The following is a 20,556-nucleotide window of genomic DNA, read 5'->3' as shown; positions in this document are numbered from 1 at the left end:
GCACATTCAGTACGGAAGTGGTTGAGTGAGTGTCGCATTGGCTGCTTTGCTTTTTTGACTAATGTCTCTCTTCCTTTTCCTTCCCTACCTCCCTCTCTTTTTCTCTACAGAATGGTCACATCTGTTGCTCTGTGGACCCTTTGTGCCTCTAGTCCTATTCAAAGGCAAAATGTCTGAGTACTTTTCCTTTTCTCTCTCTCCTTTTGTCTGTTTTTCTTTGCCCCCTCTTTGTCTCAGCTCACGGTTTCATCCCTTTCGGAAGATCATTTTATACCAAATCTTCATGTGTATTATAACATAAACAATATAACAAAAAAAAAGAAAGCAACCATCAGACACCTGAATCGGTTTAGCTTTAAGCGGTGTTTCAGATTTGCTTGATGCATTTGATAAAGTGTTTATTTGTCGTACATCACTTATCATTTGGAAACCGTGATGTAATATTCAGATACAGAGATCAACCTTTGCGAATTCCATTCAATTTTCAGGTTTCAATGTCAAAACTACGTTGAAAATAAAGGTTAACTTCTCGTTGATTGCAGTGTTTTGTGCTTGATGGGTTCAGCAGACTGCAGCCATGGTAAAACCCCTTTGTAAATGACCTACAGGTATTACCAGTGTTTACTTCTTTCTGTATTAATGGTAGTTCCGCTCCCTTTCAGGGGGGAAATATGATCTTGATGTTGTGAATAGTTTATTTAATGTGTTTGTTTCTCACGTCTTTTGAAATCTGTCATTACTTTGGTGTTTTATGTTGCACCTTTTGTCAAATTGATGTTTTGTTTCCTTCAATGGCTCGGTGCACTATTGTGTCATGGTGAAATAAAAGGTTTCCATGTAAAAATATCCAGATGCATTGTTGTCCTTTCTATTTATTTAAACAGAAACACAATATAAATCAAAAATAAGTGTATGACAGAAAACTTTTTTGACAGAAATTTTTTGCGTCCATTCATGTTTTACACCCGAGACCCTCAACAGAAGTCGTAAAATATTTTTCATAGAGGGTGTTTGATGAACATCAATTTGACATTTTGTTTACAATCAAGAATAATACGATTTGTCGAAGTATCAACCTGATATTTTTAATATTACAGTCAGTATGAACTGCAATCCAAAGTATTTTTTTTTTTTTTTTGAGTTTGATTCAATTTTGATTTAAAGATTACAGATTACAAAGACAAGCATTTTCTCTTTGGAATAACATGCACAGCTGAATCTTTCACGATAAGACTAGACAAGATAAATCTTGACTGTAAGTGTATTTTTGAGATATTAAAGGGGCTTTGGGATCTCTCAGGCTGCAAAAAAAAGAACATGGGCTCAAAATAGACGATGATAAAATCAGAATAATGATATTTTCTTTTCTGCATCATTATTTTGTCCATTTGTTTCCATTCTTGCTGATTCATTGTCATCTTCCATGTATCTTTTCCTTTTCCAGCCTTCTAGGCTCTTTTCATCAAACTGGTGTCTGGACTCTTCACACGCAGGCTGAACTTGGGTTTATATCAATGCCATTAATCCTATGCAATTACACATGGTTTAAATAGTTGGTTGATCATGGCTGCTACTGTTTACCGGCCTCTACAGCCTCTCTCATCCTCTTTCATCTCACATTATCCTTCTCTCTTTCACACTCACACACAGTTTTCCCGACGCAGGAGATTACTGCAGTGTGATGGCTCTCATTTCCGTGATTTTACTGATCCCACAGATTAGTGACCATACTGCAGATCTGATGTGGCTGTGCCAGCCCTCAGCTCTATGTGCCAACCTCTATTTGACCCATAGTGTGTGCTTGCTTGTGTGGACATATGGGTTTGGGTATGTCTTTGTGTTTTCTCTTCAGGAAGTACAGGTCTAAATGTGTAGCTATTTATAGATTCAGCATTTGTGTGCTCGGTATTTTGGAAAGTTGATGTTAGGGTTAGTGCTAAACAATTTTAATAGCATTTATTTATTAGCATATTTGTTTTTATGCACTGTAAAAAACGATTATAATTTTAACTGTAAAAGACAAAAAATGTGACTGTAAAAAACTGTTAATTAGTTAAAGTTATCGTACTATGTATGGAGGAAAAACCCTGTAATAGTAAAACACAGTAAAATATGTTTACATTTTAACTGTATTTTTACAGAATTATTCTGGGAACCACAGCTGCCAGTTTTATTTTGTAAAAATTACAGATTTTTATTACATCTTGATTATTTATTTGGATTATTTTGCAATATAGATTTTTATTACCACATAATAATAATAATAATAATAATAATAATTACTGTTATTATTATTATTATTATTATTATTAGTAGTAGTAGTAATATTTGTCTAATTGCAGAAGCACTTAAAATGAATTGGCAAATATGATTAAAAATGGTGGAATGGAATTGTGTAAACAGCTCTAAAACTATTTAAAATGGCATTTATTAATTGTTTAAATTATGTATCTGGAAGCTTTTATGATTAATAATATTTATAATTTCAACAATAATTATTATAAAAAAATAAATAAAAAAAATGAATTATTATTATTATTATTATGTGACGGAACGGCTGCCTCTCCCCTGCATTAGCTTCACCCCGTCCCTTAACTCGCCGCCCTTCGACAGGTTCCCATGGAGTGAGTGTGATTGGAGAGGAGGGGCGCTGAAGAGGAGAATAGTACATTTCCCTTATACATGCTTATAATTTTTTTTTTATTATTATTATTATTATTTTTATATTAAACACATCAACGTGTTTAATTCTTAGTGGCAGGGGTGTAGTATAAGACCAACGTTTTCGGTTACCCGGTGCCCTTAATGTGCTATTCACAATCAGCCATAAATAATTTGTGCCATGAGCAAAATTGTCCAATAAAAAGAGTAGTATTCATTATATTGGTCATGTGATCAATGTGACCCCCATGAGGCGACCTTCCATGTTAAATAAAACATGAGTCTTCATTTCATGTGAGCAAACATGCTGTTCATTTCTTCTATTTTTTTAGTAGTAAAAATTACTAAGTGCACCTTTGACCTATATAATCACCATGTTGATAAAAAAAACATTGTAGCCGTGCTTATTATTATTCTCTTTCTCTCACCAAGTGCTTGTTTTTTAATCTCTTGCCCTTTTCAGCACAGTGTGTAATCTTGCTGAAGTGGTGAATCGGGTCCCTGCCAAAACTAACTGGCAATGTCTCTTTCCCCGTGCTGTTGGGCACTTTGACTCTATATTTGTCTGCCTGTCCTGGCAAATGGAGAGCCAAGAGTCTGACTAGTGCTTCCTCATGCCTGTGAAGTGCGGAGAGGAAGAGAGGGGAGGGGAGACCAAGTTGACCCGGCATGTTGTCTGGTTATCCAGCTGGCTCTAAAAAGCTCGTAGCAGAGAAGAGCCCCACGCTTCAGCGGAAATATCAGCACCATGGAGAGCTCCTTTGAGATCTTCTCTTACGTCAGCGCCTGTGGGACAGGCTGCCAGGAAATCTGACTCTGAGAGGATAGAGCCTCTCTTTATGAGTGTTTGAGTAAGTTTTACAGACTTGAAGGGAGAGTAAACCCCAAAATGAACATTGTTCCAAACCTGTACTGTACTACTATGTTTCTGATGTGGAAACCAAAAGAAGAAATTCTAAACACTTTGCTTGTTTGTATTTTCCATGCAATTAAAATGAATGGGGTCTGAACCTTACGAGCTTCGTCAAGTTCGTAATGTTTGTGGAGTTCATAAAAGTGGCCCATATGAAGCCTTGTGACAGTTTGCATGAACAGACTGGTTCATTTTTGAAATTTCTAAAAGTGTGAGAGACATATTCAGTTCATTTTTATCCCTAGTGATTTGTTAAGATTGAATTTATTATGTTTATGGGGTGCATAAAAATAATAGTAAAAGAATAAGGGTGAGTGAGTAATGATGAAATTTTAATTTTTGGGTGAACTAACCCTTTAATATTTCAATAATTTAAAGCATTAACATTTTCATGGCTCTTTGATGTTGGTTAATAGTCACATGACATGCAGGTTAACAAATTATTTTTTTTTAAATATATTAAATATCTTTATATATAAATATTTCATTTTAATAAGTGTTTTTCTTTATTTATTTAGGCTATTTTATTCCAACAACAACACACTGTAGAAATACAAGAAACTAAATCAAAGCAGAGTCCGAGTTTCATGAATTGTCAGCCTAATTCTTCAATGGACAGTCTAATTTTTGAGCTATTAAAACACTGCTGGGTTTTCCTCAAACCCTGAACTCAACATGAGGGTTATGCTAATTTTCCATAATATGACAAAAAGGATGCTTTACCATTTAAGATGAAGTGATTTGTACGTTTCAGAATACAGTAACTGTTTCTGACAGGAGGAAATGTTCATTGAGGTTACCTAAGGGTGTGATATTCTGACCAGTCGTATCCAGTTCAGCAATTTTAGAGAGGAGCAGACACATTAAAAACCTCTGATCCGGCAGAAGAAAAGGAATCATGTTACCTTTGATCTTCACTGAATGAAAAAAAAAAAGTCATGTGTGAAATCTCCTTGCTCTCTTTCACTCTCCCTTGCTTTCCCCCTCCCTATTTCCTTAGTACCTTTTCAGCTCACTTCAGTCAATTGAAATTAAAGCAGCATGGTCATGAGATTTTCTCTGCCATATCACTCTGATGGACCTATAAAAAAGCATGGAAGGTGAAGCTTCCTCTTTTACATCATATTTGCTGATGCTTTAATAGTTCAACTGTTATCAGCAGCACTATGCCTGCAGTTTAAAGTCATTTCGAACCAATCTGAAGTCAAAACCTCCACTTTGATATGATTTTACTCTAATATAAAGCCACCTAAGAGCGTGAAAAGTATGAATACTGAAGGATGGCAGAAGGGGGATTTGTTATGCTGTGTTGAAGTTTCAGCGGATCTACGGCCTGGGCTTTTGCCTTTGATGTCTGTGCCATTGAGCGTGTTCATGCAGTAATGAACACTGTTGAATAGCATGAATATTTTGAGCCGGCACTTAAAAAAAAAAAAGATTTCTCCCTAATAAAACTTGGTGATAGTCATTTTAATACTGAGGGTTTTAATGCAGAGTTTAAAGAAGTCCTTGTCGCTAAGAAATAAGTCACTTTTTATTCCTGCTATGAGCCTCTTTTCATGTGTCTGGCAAAAAAAAAAAAAAGGATTTTCAATTTATGGCTTGAATAATTTAGGCCTAATAGACTTCATCATTCATAGTTTTGTATTCAGTAGAAAAGAATAGTTTACAGTTACAGGACTATACTGGGACATGATCTAGAGGTGATATACTAACATGATTACTAAATTATGATTATTAATAAGGTTTAATAATCATTATCACCTCTCACCATGGGTGTCATCGTGTGGAGAATGTAATGGGGAGGGGAGGAGCAAGCTAGCATGATTCTCTCTGATTGCAGAGACACAGATATACTGTAGTACATCCCTCTTGAACACACTAGACACAGAGCTTACAGGCTGATCGGTATTATACAGTCATTGTTCTGTATTATTCTGGGAAAGAGAGATAAAGAGCTCAGATGAGTGAACAAGTACAAAGACGATGAAATGCCACTATTCATGAAAATATAAAATCACAGAGGTTGGTGGTAAACATCTGCATGATGTGATTGGTCAACAACCGATGCATTAGGATATCCAATGTAAAAAGTGGTAACTTACATTTGTTACCTTAAAGAGCTATACCTGATTTAACGCATACAGGTTAGTTTTGATGGTATGTGATTGTGATTTAACTGTTCAACTTTATGGATCATCCTTGTTTATGCTTTATGATCTTTGACCACTTATTTTCCTTATTTTTTTTCTTATTTTCCAGCCAGTGCGTTCTTTGATGTCCTCTTCTTCTCATCCCACTGAATATGCCAAGAATTAATCTTGTTTCCAAGGAATTAGCTTGCATGATATGACCAAAATATGAGAGCCGCTGCTTGGTGATTTTGCCCTCCAGCGATATCTTTGTTTTGACTCGCTCTAGGATTGTCTTGTTTGTGACCTTTGATGTCCATGGTATGCGAATCATTCACCCCCAACATCATAGTTTGAAAACGTCTTTTTTTCTTTCTTGAGTGTCCAGCTTTCACATGTGTACGTGGAGATCTGGAAAACAATCATTTGATTATTCGAATCTTTGTTGCTATGCTAATACAGTACTGTGCAAAAGTCTTAGGCATGTTAATTCTTCTGGATTTAGTCTGTCTCAGTTATTAACATGCCTTAGACTTTTGCACAGTACTGTATCTTTGCTCTTCCCAATATTTGCCATTCCTTGAATCACGGCAAGTTCAATTATTCTGTTGATTTTCGGTCTCATTCAATTTCTTCATTGTTGATGGTTATGTGAACTGTGCCGTTGCCTGCTGCTTTCATTACCTTTGTTTTCTTGATGTTAAGGTACAGTCCCATGCACTCGCTTTCTTCTTTGAATCTTTGAACCAGATACCCCAGGTCCTTTTCAATTTCCGCAAGCAAGGTCGTATCGTTGGCATCGAAGGTTGTTCCTCTCACCAGTTTTCACACCAATTGGTGATTCGTCCAGATTGCATTGTCTCATGATCGTGTCAGCGTACAAATTGAACAGGGCTGGTGATAGAATGCATCTTGACTTTGTTGGTATAAATCAATGTATTAGGTGTATTTTGAAGAGGAAAGAGATTTTAATTTGGATTATGCTGCTGTCTAGAGGTAGAATCTGTGTTAGCATGTGGGTCTTATTAGTTGAACACAAACCTCTATTGAAATGTTGTTTTAATCAGGTTTTTTGTTGATGGTGCCGCACCACTAAGATTGATGTACTGTATCCAGTATCTCTCATGCTTAAAAAAGAAGGACGTTAACCATTACTGACAGTTTGTAGAAAGAGACAGATATTAATGACTACCAAGACTGTCTCTTATGAGTTATGTCAGTCAGCATTTTTGGACTCCTGGGATGAGAGTCCAATCAAGAAAAGGAGGTTTCAGAGTAATAATATTTTAAAACCATATCACATTCACATGGGATTAAAAGAGGGCTGTATGTGATCATACATACACAAATGAGTAATTAGCAGTCTTTAACCTCAAGCTAAGGCAGAAATTGTATGTAAAAGTGATCTATTCAAGAACGCAATAAATTAGCATGCTAGTGTATATTACTGGAGTCAAGCATCAGCCAATGTGTTCTCCGTAACCTATATTCATAAATAACCTGCTTTATCTACTAATAAAAAAATGAAACGTTCTGCAAAAACCTGCTCGAACAGCAAGGAAACAGTAAGCCATTAACGAAGCCCTGCATTTTTCATCTGTTTGAAATGTCAATAAACCCTGAGAACAAAGACTATCCTGCGGCAAATGTTTATTTTCCTCCCCAAGGGCAGAATGGAGTCCGAGTGTGTGTGTGCGGATGCGTGAGGAAAGTGAATTTCCTCACAAAAGGGCTACTTTTGAATAATTTGTGCTTAAAAAGCCTTCTTGTAATATCAGCAGGATTCAGCACTCTGTCCTGCCCTTACATGCATTCTCTCTCCGCCCGGCGAATGCTAATGCAGGTGTTACACTGAGCTGTCAGGCCGCTCTCTCCTGCCGGCTATCAGATAGCTGCAAGACTGCAGTGTAAAGTCTTGACAGATGGCTGCTCTCTCTCTCTCTCTCTCTCTCTCTCTCTCTCTCTCTCTCTCTCTCTCTGTTGAAGGAAACAGAAAGGGTGTTTTAAAGGACACTGTCAGAGCACTTTTCAAACTCAGTCTCATCATTATCCCAGCGGCCGCCTATCTCTCCGTTGTCTTTCCTTTATCTCAAACCCGTTTTTTTTCCCCTCCTCCCCTTCAAGTTTCATCTAACTTCTTCTCTCTGACCTTAAATAATCTCATACACTCATGCCTTTCTTTTCTCCATCTTGTATTCTTCTCTATATCTGTTGTCTCTGAATGGCTTGCTGCTTTCTATTGTGTGGCTGAACACTTATTCACAGCACTTCTAACTGAGTGTTCTTAGACCCCTTGTACAGCTGGTATTAAGATTGCAGGTGTAGACAGGGTACAAACAGTTTTGTGTGCACTGTACCTGTAGTATAAATCTGTCGTCTATCTAGTATTGCATAAAAATGTTGTTTAACTAGTTTTTTCTTATTTTCAGTTGTTCAGTTATTTTCAGTTTCATCAAACACATTTTCTTGATAAGCAACCTAAGATAATAAAGGGATAGTTCACCCAAAAATGACAAATTTGTCATCATTTACTCACAGTTGTTCTAAACCTGTATGAGTTTCTTTCTTCTGTTGAACAGCTGAGAAGATATTTTGAAGAATGTTGGTAATCAGACGGTTGACAGCACCCATTGACTTTCATGGTATTTCTTTTCTTCCTACTATGGAAGTTAATGGGTGCCGTCAACTGTTTGATTACCAGCATTCTTTAAAATATATTCTTTTTAGATTTAAAATAAGAAAATAAAATAAAAATCTTTGTTCAACATAAGATATAAACTCATACATTTACATGAGGGTGAATGCATCTTTAATATCCAGAAGTATGAGCAATTATATATATATACTGTATATATATATAAGATTTTTAATGTTTTTTAAAGAAGTATCTTCTGCTCATCAAGGCTGCATTTATTTGATTAAAAATACAAACAAAAACAGTCATATTGTGAAATATTATTACAATTTAAAACAGCTGTTTTCTATGTGAATAGTTAAGTGTAATTTATTCCTGTGATCAAAGAGAAATAAAATAAATCAATACTTTTATTCATCAAGGATGAGTTAAACTGATCAAAAGTGACAGTAAAGACATTTATAATGTTAGAAAATATAATATTTTAAATAAATGCTGTTCTTTCTATTCATCAAAGAATTCTGAAAAAATAAATGTACACAACTGTTTTCAACATTGAAAATAATAATGAATGTTTTTGAGCATAAAATCAGCATATTAGAATGATTTCTGAAGGATCATGTGACACTGAAGACTGGAGTAATGATGCTGAAAATTCAGCTTTGATCACAAAATGTCATAAATTACATTTTAAATTGTTACTTTTAAAAACTGTTGTTTTTATTTATTTACTGTTTTTTATCAAATAAATGCAGCCTTGGTGAGCAGAAGAGACTTCTTTTAAAAACATAAAAAATCTTACCGATCTAAAACTTTTGACCAGAAGTGTATGTAAACAAAGTATAAAAACAAGTATGACATCTGTTAGTGCAGTAAGAAAAAAATATTTGTATTAAAGATATGTTCTTTAAAAACAAGTCTTAATATCTTATGCAGTCTTTTTTTTTATTCAAGGATTTATAGATATTTTATTGGAAAACAAGTCAAATATTAATAATTAAAAACTCATTAAAAACTTGTTTTTTTCTCCATGGAGATTGGTTATATTAGATACTGCCATGTTAAGCAATTTTTAAGATTGCTTTAGGGAGAGGGGCTCTGGTTCATGTTGGTCTGCTCAAACAGAGCAATGAATATTTATTTTCAATATTAAAATACTTTTTACTACCCAACTTAGTCCACAAATATATGTCTGTCTGTATGTGTGTGTGTATCTATGTATGCATGTATGTATGTATGTCGTTTGTTTGTTTGTTCGTTTTCATTTATTTTTTTCCAGTTATAATATTTAAAAATCCTTCAAATGCCTAAAAATACATTTTCTTGTGAAGCAGCACAACCATAAAAATATTAAGTTTCCAGAGAATATAAACAAGTATAAACAAATATATTTAAAAAATGTATGAAAACAGTGAGAAAAAAAATACACTTAAAGATGAAGAACGTTCTGTTTTTCCCCCCGATATTTTTATTGGAAACAAGTCAAAAAAGAGTCATTAAAAACTAAAAAAGTAATTTCTTCATTAACTTCCATTCAAAATATTTATTTATTTGTTTGTTTGTTTTTGTCTTTAAAACTGAATCAATGAATAAAATCAAATGTATTGGAGCACAGTGTGTGTTACCATTTTTAGAGGATGTGTAATATTAATTACCTTATGTCTGGCTACTGTCTTAGAATCGAATCCACCTATCCATGTTTTTGCTGACAGACAGATGGCTATACAGAACAAAAATCAATTCAGCTGTACTACTCTGTGTGGTTCAAAATAACCCCATTTACATTTTTTTTTGTGAACACAAGGGCCAATCTTTTTCTACAGTCTTCGCATGACTGACAACAGAAGCAGCATCTTGAGAGAAAAGAGAGATGAGTACCAGGAGGAAAAAAAAGAAAATGAGTGGGAGAAAGTGTTACAGAGTGGACGTGTGAATGAGTGAGTGCCAATCAGTGTGTGTGTGTGTGTGTGTGTGTGTGTGTGTGAGAGAGAGAGAGAGAGAGAAACACAATGAGGGATTCAGTCCGACTCACACAGTCTGTTTGAACATCATCCATTTATGTTATGTAATGACTGTTTGTCCAAACAAAAAGTGGTCCATCATCCTTGTTGTAGTCATTTTATGAAATTAAGGATAGTGTTCACTGTATATGGGCCACAGTGAGAGAGTTTGCTCTCTAGTCTCATTGATAGTGCCTAGTGAATGTGGGTCACTTGCTTTCCCTTGAGTGGATCTAGACCATCTTGCAAGTAGATGAATGAAGAGCCAAAGCTCCAGGGACTATATTGCAACAATGTGTGTAATACAATTTGGTTCAATAGAGAAGGTTAAAGGAAGTTTGCACCTGATGCCGCACTGAAATCATTTACAGCTGTAAAGCATATGTCAAATGGAATTAATAATGATTGTTTTCAATCAGGTTTCCCAAAAAACACTCTCCACATCTGCCAATAGTCAGACAAAAAGTCATATGATTAAATTACCCTGTAATAGTTGAACAGCCTAAGAAAGTTAGTAGGACTTAAAAGGCTTGACTATCGTCTATTAACTTTGCTTTGCTTATTTGGCCCGTTTAAACCGAAGACAGTTGCTGCATCCGAAATCGAATACTTCCCTACTACATACTACAACAGTACGCCAACATAGTAAGTCCAAATGAATAGTATTCGAAAAACAGTAGGTGAAAAGTAGATCATGTGACAGTAACAACATGGCGGATGTAGTCTATGTCCGAATTTCATTCATACTATCCACATTCATGCTATATAGAACATGCTTTTCTAACGGTCACAAAGTATTCAAATGTGCAGTGAGTCTGAATTCAAAACACAAAGCACATATGATGCACTTCAGCTTTAAAGTTTAATAGTTATATATTTTAACTGCTATATTGACTCATCTCTCATGCCCACGTACTGCCACTGTATATACTGCACATATTTACCACTCAGGTTAAGCTGAGCTCATAGTTCAGTAAGATAATTTACATCTTGTTCGGTGGACTTGTGTAGGTGTAGGTAATGTTCAAACCGACACTGAATACTGTGTAAATTATTGCCACATCATTTCCCCTCAAACGCAACGGTAATACCGTTCACTCAATACCAGCCGTAACGTGAACTAAATGATCGACTCCAGATACAAATTCACTCCTGCCTGATCCTCAAAGCCTTGTTATTTTATTCCATATAAAAAAATGTCAAAACAGTGTGAGCTAACTCCAGCCCACACACACATCCCGTGGCTCTCACCGGGTCTGCACTGCCTGTTCCTCACAGATTGAAACTATTTTTCTCTCCCATTCTCTATATCTCTTCTCCTCACTCACGATCACAAATTGAGGAAGGAAATTGAGAGAGGAAGGCAGAAAGAGAGAGGGGAGAAAATGAAAAGCCCCTCGCTGTTGGACCTCCTGCATATTTCCTTTTGTTAAATCATTTTTGGCTGACTCGCTGCAGGAAATCTTCTCCTTTCCACTTGCTTCCTACACAGCTCATTAGACCTGAAGATCCCCATCGTCCGTCAAACCCACAGTAGCCTGGGAACCTCTCGTGTCCTGAACCTGTGCCTCATCCAGAGAAGAGGCTGCACCTTTGTGTTATCTCTCCAGTGCAGGGGTTTGTCATAACAGAATTGCAGTTCAATTTATGGGTTCATATCTGAAAATCCATTTAAATCACATTAATGCATTGTTAGAACTGATCCAAATGGATTTCTGTGACATAAACTATGAAGGCTGTATTTGTTTTGTCCTACACAATTTGAATGAACCTGGGCAGTGTGGGAAAATTTATTTGTTTTTATATATAAATGTATTCTTATGGAAAATGTTATGTTAGTGAGACTAATGAGAACATGTAGATAGTCATTTTTATTTTATTTTATTTATTACATTTTATTTTATGTGGGATATTTTGTTTTGTTGTTTTCAATGGTGTAAGAAAAATAAATCTAATTCACATTCAAGTTATATTCTCTAAAACCATGTCCCAAAATATTATGTATTTTTTGCTTCTCCAGTAAAAATATATTTTATTTTAAAGATATTCAGATATTTTTATTGGGAAAAGTCTAAAAATAAGGCAATAATAGAAAGAGAAAATACATTGTTACATACAATACATACATACATTATTATTATTATTATTATTATTATTATTATTATTGTTGTTGTTGTTTTATTTTAATTGTTTATTTTACACATTTGCTTCATTAATAATGAACGAATGAATGAATGAATGAATGAATAAATGTGTATATATATATATACATGTGTATATATATACAGTATATATATGAAGAGTTCAGATGCAAAAGCCTCTAAGTGCCATCTGAAATTTTCTTCTAGAATGATAATTTTGATCAAGCTCGTATATTTAAGTTCTGCAATTTCACTTAAATGGCAATGAAAATAACCTATTAATTGTCATTTAAGTGAAATTACTGAACTTAAATATACAAGCTTGATAGAAATTATCATTCTAGATGAAAATTTCAGATGGCACTTAGAGGCTTTTGCATCTGAACTCTTCATATATATATATATATATATATATAATCTTTGGTTATATGTAATGTCTGTACCAAATCTAGTTAAGTGTTAAAAAAAAAAAAGTCTGAAAAAATGCATATGCGCCGCATTGAAGCTGAGAGAGGGATCACGTTTGCTCTCACATGCTGATTTTGAAAATGCAAAATCATTCAGTCAATCATGTTTCATTTGTTCCTCTTACATGCTTTATTCATGTATGCTACAATTTGAAACAGGCAGAATGTAAGACACCTGTCAGAGCCAGCATGGCCATAAACCCCAGGTCTTCTCCTGCTTGTGTGGGTTCATCTTTGAACTCCCACTGAGACTCATTAGCCATTTTAGTTCACTAGTGCTAATTATGAGTTTGTGAGGGGAGCAGCATTTGTGAAATACAAACTGGACGCCCCTGCTGGGCTCTTGCCTTACCATCAGAGCGACCCACATTCATACAGTCACATCGGCACACTCATGAATATATACAAAAAAAAAACTTCAGCCCACCTGTGGTGTGCATCTGTTCGTCAGCACACACCTGGAGAGAGACCCCCGCAGTCGTCTGGAACAGAGGAGAAGATGTAAGATTATGTATTCTTACTTTTCCAAACAGATTTCAGAAAGCTTTTGCTCAGACTCTTGCAAAATAAGCAAAGAAAATGTTAAAAGGCAGAAGTTTCTCAGTGACATTTTTCAGTGTGGCTTGAGATTTATATTTGATCTTACAAATGCTCAAGTTCGCCTTCAGCACTGAATTCAGAAATCCACAATTCCTTTGTGTTTCATTAATTGTCGCCGCGGCTCACTTTTAAGTGACTGAACAGACTCAGGTGTTCTGGACCCACCAGCTGTACCTCTGGACCCCCATAAGGCATCATTATCATACTAAAGCAATGAGAGACTAGCAGATTCAGCCATTCGGTCTCCACTGAGAGGCCATGAACAGCGTGGCGGGCCCCTACAACCATTCGTCATTAAATTACTGTCTGCTCCTGCGTTCTCCAATCACCAAACCCCCTCAGGCTTAAAAAGTGCCTTTTCCAAAAGGACAAATCACAAATAAGGTCATATTTCCTCTTGAGAGCCTCACATGTTCTGTTACTGATATTGATTTTGTGACGAAACCAAAGGTTATTCGTAAAATATGCAAATACCCTCTTTCATGTATTTGTTAATTATTAACCTAATTTCTCACATTGCAAACCAGTATTTTTGTGTCTAAACATCCTTAAAACAAAGTCAATTTGTATTTTCAGATAATATAACTTTAAATTAAGTTTGTTTTCTTAGTCCATTGGTAAAACATTTATTTTTTACCTTATTATGTTAAATAATATAAATGTTATAATATGTTTATACAATATAATGTTTAATATAGAAATGATTTTACATGTTGATTTAAGAAAAACACATTATTTTTATGCATTTTCTAAAACCGTGTCCTAAAATGTTATCTAATTTTTGCTTCTCAAGTAAATTAATTATTTTTAAGATGTTCAATATATTTTTAATAGTATTAAGAAAATGATTCTAATACAGGGCAATATATATATATATACACACACACACACACACACACACACATATATATATATATATATATATATATATATAACTGAACATAAACATACAAGCTTGATAAAAATGATCATGAATTTCAAATGGCACTTTTGCATCTGAAGTCTTCATATACGTATATATATGTGTGTGTGTATATATATATATATATATATATACATATATATATATACATGTATATATGTATATATATATATATGTATATATGTGTATATATATATGTATATATATATACATATACATACATACATACATACATACATATACATACATATATATATATACACACACACACACATATATATATATATATACATATATATATATATTTTTTTTTATATATGCATATTTGTATATATACATATGCATACATATATATTTTTTTATATATACATATAAATGTGTATATATATATATATATATATATATATATATATATATATATATATATATGTATTGGGGTTTTTTTTTTCTTTTTTTTCTGTGCAAGGCAAATATGAATATGCAAAACATTAACCTAAATTTCCAGGAGGGGTCTCAAAATATTTGGTAAAATTTTATAAACCACAGAAGTATGTCTCCTGCTTCTACAGATTTTGCTATGGATAGGCAGCAGATTTCATTCATTTATTTACCAAACCCATGCTCAGTATGTTCCACCAGCTCTGACTGAAGAGCATCAAGCGGTCATGAACAGCAATCATCTACATCTATTAAACAGCTCCTCTTTGCATCATTCCTGACAGAGACAAAATCTTAATATTCCCCTCAGCAAAGCAGTGCACGGCTCTGGACTGGCTTGTAGAAGTGTCATTAGCAAGCTGTGGGGGTCACGTTCCCAGCCCTCTAATCGTTTTTCAGCGGACTGCTCTCCTACCCACTACAGCAGCATGAAAAGGTGTCCGTTCATATGATGCCATGCATCACTCTGATAGCCAGACCCCCTGGCCTCTTCAGTAGGCCTTCCTTTTCAGACAGATTGTGTCTGAGGGCCTGGGTTTGAATATACAATGTGCCTTCTGCACAGATCACGAGCTGATTGGGTGACGTGAACGGAAGTGTGGGATCCTTTGCATTGCCAAAAAAATAAGAATTGTGGGCGTTTAATATGTTGCTTAGAAAAAGTGTGGAAACGTGTTTGATATGTATCTTTGTACCACATATAGTAAACCAAAATGAGACAATAATTTTATTTTAAATAAATAGCTATTTAATAATAACTATTTTTTTAAAGCAAGTAAATGTATATATATATATATATATATATATATATATTATAAATATTTATAACAGAATATTTGTGAATAGCTGCTGTAATTCTACTTAATTCACCTTTACATGTCAGTGTTTTCCAATCCATCGTTAGGTGTAATATTAGCCTAAAACACTGCTCGGTTGATCACTATTTACAATGAGTTTGGAGAAACAGTGAATGGGGTCAACAGGAGGGAGGAGGGAGAATGGAAACAATGAAAGGGAGGAGATGAATGGAAAACTGAACTAGCTGCATGCTGTAATCCGACTAAGCAGGCGTTTCTAATGGCCCTCTCAGTGTAAGACATTTACCGCCTCAAAATCCCCCTCACAATATATCATTCTAAATAAATCCCTCTGCAACACTCCCCAACACACACACACACACACAGTGCTGTGCCAGTGCTTGATAAATGGCGGTGTGTAAACTGAGGTGATGTTAATTGAATCCGCAAGAGTTATTCATGCTGAGAGAAGCATTTTCAGCGGTTTGACTGGAATTTTCACGGTCAAATACATTTCTGTACAATTAAGCCAGTTCATTAGTATTAACAGCACAGCCATCTGCTTCTCCCAACAGAGGAAACTCCTCTATATGAATTAGCTATAAGGGGAAAATATGTCATGATAATGAGATCTAAATATAGGTTCAGTCTAATTAGATACTAGTGATCATTTCTTGCACATTTTTGGCCTTTTGGACAATGCAACTTGCTAATATTTTAATATAAAATTTGAAATGATTTAATTTAAACCTCACTTATTGCTTTAGGACTAATTTTGGTCAGCCACAGACACATGTTGTTTTCCCTCTTTACCTTTCCACAGGTTCCACACCAGGCCAAAAAGGTAACATGTACAGTGTTATTGTACATTGGGCAATAACTGGTGATCCAGCACAGTACCAAAATTGTAAATGGTACAAAATTATAATTTGTAATTTGTTATTTTATATATATATATATATATATATATATAGCTTTCCTATACTTAGCTAGTTTCTAAGCAATATTATGCCATAATACTGTTTGAAGATGCTTTTGATAACAACAACAAACATAGGTTGCTTTTTATCATTGATTTTAAAAGTTAATGAGCTTTATTTATTAACTCTGCATGACTATAATTGCACTTTCTTTTTTGTGTGTTTTTGTGCTGTTTGCGGATCGATTTTGGGATTGGGTGTGATGAATGGCACGGAAAGAAATCCGCTCAATACAACACCAGATATCTTCTGCTTTGGGTGTGTATCTGTAAAACATACTATAAAGAAGTGTGGTGGTCTTCACTATTTAAGATTACTTTCAATAAGACATCAAATATACACACAATTACAGAGAGAGTTTTAGAAAGACTTATGCTGTGTATTCAGCTGAAAAAAAGAGGGAAATAACAGGTGAGATGTGTCTTGATGGAAGGTGCTGTCAAAGCTGACCATCTGAACCGACCACACCCAACTCTACAGCAAGAGAACAATGAACAAAAGCATGGGATGGTCTTCAAAAAATCAAACAAAGATTTTTATCTTCATTCTAATTTTTTCATCTGGTCCATATTAAGATAATTGTGATGTGTCAAAGAGATCTCTCTCTCTCTCTCTCGGCCTGGTCCAGAAGATGTCCCTCCCCCATCCCATGACTGATGTCTTCGCCACCTCTCATGACCCGAGTAATGGATGGGGTGATTACAAAAGCATGTACCCTGCCCCCCAAAAGAAAAGCGATGAGAAATATCCTGCTTTCCTCTAGAGTCGCTCAGTGTACGCACATCATGAGTTGTTGGCCTGCATTGGTGCAACTGTAAAATATGAGTTTAATAAAATAGACATTGGAGCACTGGGGCTCCGTTCTGTCACACATCATATCTTGATTCATTGATAAGTCAGTGATGTGAAATTGTGGGAGCCAGTTGCTCATCCCGCAGGGGCAGCCTTGCGTTTCGTGTAGTGTTGATAGAGAATGCCACAAAATATCATTTTAGAGCAAAATTGTGCTTGGTTTTAAACTTGTTTGTAGCTTGTTTCCATTGAATTATGAAAACATTATTTCAGAACTTTCAAATGTTTTCAACATTTCTGAAACATTGAAAAGAGTGAATAAGAGTGAATACACTTCCGTTCTAAGAATGTTCAAATATCCAAGGGGGGATGAAACATTCGGTTTCACTTTATTTTGATCTTTAACACATTCTGTTGACTATAAGTAATGTTGCACCTACATGTTGCAAAGTTACTCATAGTCAGTAGAATGTCTTTTGGAGGACCATCACAATACATAATTAGCAGATATTAAGCAGACAGTGAGTGTACTAATACTCTAATGAGAGTTAGTTGACATAGTTGCAAAGTTACTTATAGTCAACAGATAGCTCAAAAGGGACCATCAAAATAAAGTGTTACCAAACTTAAAACGTAAAAAAAATGGCTGTTTAGAATGTTCATAGAAGTTTCATTCACGTAATGGAAATGGAAAACGTACTTAGAACAAAATATTGTTGTTATTTTGTTTGATTTACCATAATGCATCAAGAGATGCACGCAGGCTAGGCTTGCTGCTCGATAATTTAACTCATTCAGAATGAACTAATTTGCTTCAGAAACTCACGGCTTTGAGGAAAACTCATAAATTAACAAAAATTGTGTTCCGTGTATGATTCATAGATGAAAGTATACTGAAGCCACAACTTGAAAATGATTTCATAATCAAGAAGCACTAGTCATTACACCCCATGTAAACACACACTTTGGCAGGTCAACATGTCTCAGGGAGATTATAATTGCCTTGGTAGGTACAAAATGCATCAAATCACATTGTGAAATGAAACACACTTGATTATAAATTCAAGTCCATGAGCCTCCTTCATAAATGTAGCACTGGATGTCGTGCAGCGACCATCAATCTCCTACTCTGCTGCTGAAGGTCATGAAATTTTTAACACCAAAAGTTGGCGATGTCCATCTGGATGTGAGCAATAAAGCAGCCGCGCGGTGCCAAAGCCACTGTACCAGGAGCCCAGTGACGGATGAAGGCAAGAACGCTTTCAGTGGCGTCAAAATGAGAAAGCATTCATCCGTTTCATGACTAATGCCTGTGAATTTTCCCGCAGATCTTTCAGACACATGTATAACATCATCTTTGGGGTACAATTTGGTTTGGGTTAGAGGATAAATGGTGGGATTTTCCTGTAGTTATCGTTTTCAGTAATGACTTTTGAAAAAGAGCTAACAGTTGGATTCATTATACAGTAGCCTATCTCATATCAAGCTAAGAGTCAGCATACCCTGTGCTTCATTACAGTTGGTGCTTTTATAAGCCTATGCATAATTACACTAATATCATAGTCATGGACAGAAATATCTTCTCAGGCTCTATCTATTCTGTTCTCTACCTTTCTCTATCTCCCTCCCACGCACACACACACACACAAAAAAAAAAAAACATAAGCCTGCACATTTTCTTTCTCTTTCTCTTTCTCAGTCTGTGCCGTAACCACACACACTCAAACAAATGGGACAGCTTGAGTTATGGCCTCTATATGTGTCTTGAAATGGCCATTCAGTTCTGGACAAACACCTGATGGCAGCTTTAGATGGGTCTATTTATTTTCCCATTACAGGAAAGCCAGACAATATGTGTTTTGTACTAGGGATTTTTATATCCCATACATGTAGGCCTACTTGCATGAGAAGCTTACTGACTGTCTGGGTGTGTGTCTCATGACAGCTTGTTAACTTTGTCCTGTGCATTTAAATCAAGTTTTTGTTTGTTTTGTGTCGCTGTGTTAGAGGTGTCTTTAAAGAGTAATGAAAACTCACGCTCTCTGTTAAGTCTATAAAATGAAACATCTGTAGTAAGTGAATGAATACTGCATTCTGCAACTGCTTTCCTGGATTTACAATTCATATTCTAAATGTAAAAAAGCGAGGAGTCTCGAGGAGCTCCAAAAACGAATAGGATAATAGCACCACCTAGTGGTTAAATCAGCTTTAATGCTATTGGCAATCATTAAAATTGAATACCAGTTTACTATTAATACTCTCTCTCTCAAAAAAAAAAGGCACAAAAGCTGTCACCGGGATGGAAAAGCTGTCACCCTTTTCAAACGTTTCTACATTTAGTAGTGTACAATTTAAATTATATTATGTACACTTTAGTACATTTAAGGTACCAATATGCACCCTTTAGGGGCAAATAAGGTACATAGGTGTACCTTTTGAAGGTACCGCCCCAGTAACAGCTTTTCTTACCTTTTTTTCTGAGAGTGCACACTTAAAAAAACAAACAAAAAAAACAGTAGATATTATTCCATTAAAAACATTTCAAACAGTTGTATGCTACACGTGACCTCATCACATTGCATGCGAATGGCATCCAGTTGTCATTTTGAAAATCAACCTGAACTTTTCAGGACTGTAAAATAAAGTGCTGTTTTTCTTGTAGTGTAGTCTTTTGTGCTTTTTGGCTAACATAGGTCTTTATTCCATGCAAAGAAAAACATTGCATATTGCAGAAATAACTTATGATCCGTGTGCTTAAATGCTTGTGCTTTATTACCCTGAAGCCCAAGACTGATTGCCCACTGAAGCTAAGAAGGGTTGAGTCTGGTCAGTAGTACCTGGATGGGAGACCTCATGGGAAAACTAGGTTGCTGCTGGAAGAGGTGTTAGTGAGGCCAGCAGGGGGCGCTCACCCTGTGTTCTGTGTGGGTCCTAACGCCCCAGTATAGTGATGGGGACACTATACTGTCAAAGAGCACCGTCTTTCGGATGAGACGTTAAACAGAGTTCATGACTCTCTGTGGTCATAAAAAAGTCCCATAAATTTGCCTATTGGCCTCTGTCCATCATCATGGCCTC

The 20,556-nt window shown here is 35.4% G+C and overlaps 1 protein-coding gene across 1 annotated transcript in view; it reads left to right on the top strand.

Moving 5' to 3' along the window:
* nell2b (neural EGFL like 2b) overlaps positions 1 to 854 on the top strand; it is a 42,756-nt gene extending 41,902 nt beyond the window's left edge. The window contains exon 20 of the mRNA XM_084406356.1: positions 111 to 854. Coding sequence (XP_084262482.1) covers positions 111 to 152 — 42 coding nt within the window. The 3' untranslated portion in view covers positions 153 to 854. The remainder of the gene's footprint in view (positions 1 to 110) is intronic.
* The last annotated feature ends 19,702 nt before the right edge of the window (positions 855 to 20,556 follow it).

Source organism: Rutilus rutilus, assembly GCF_951802725.1.
Source record: "Rutilus rutilus genome assembly, chromosome: 4".
Lineage (NCBI taxonomy): Eukaryota > Metazoa > Chordata > Actinopteri > Cypriniformes > Leuciscidae > Rutilus > Rutilus rutilus.
The sequence above is the reverse complement of the archived record's forward strand: the minus strand, read 5'-3'. Positions and strand labels throughout refer to the sequence as shown.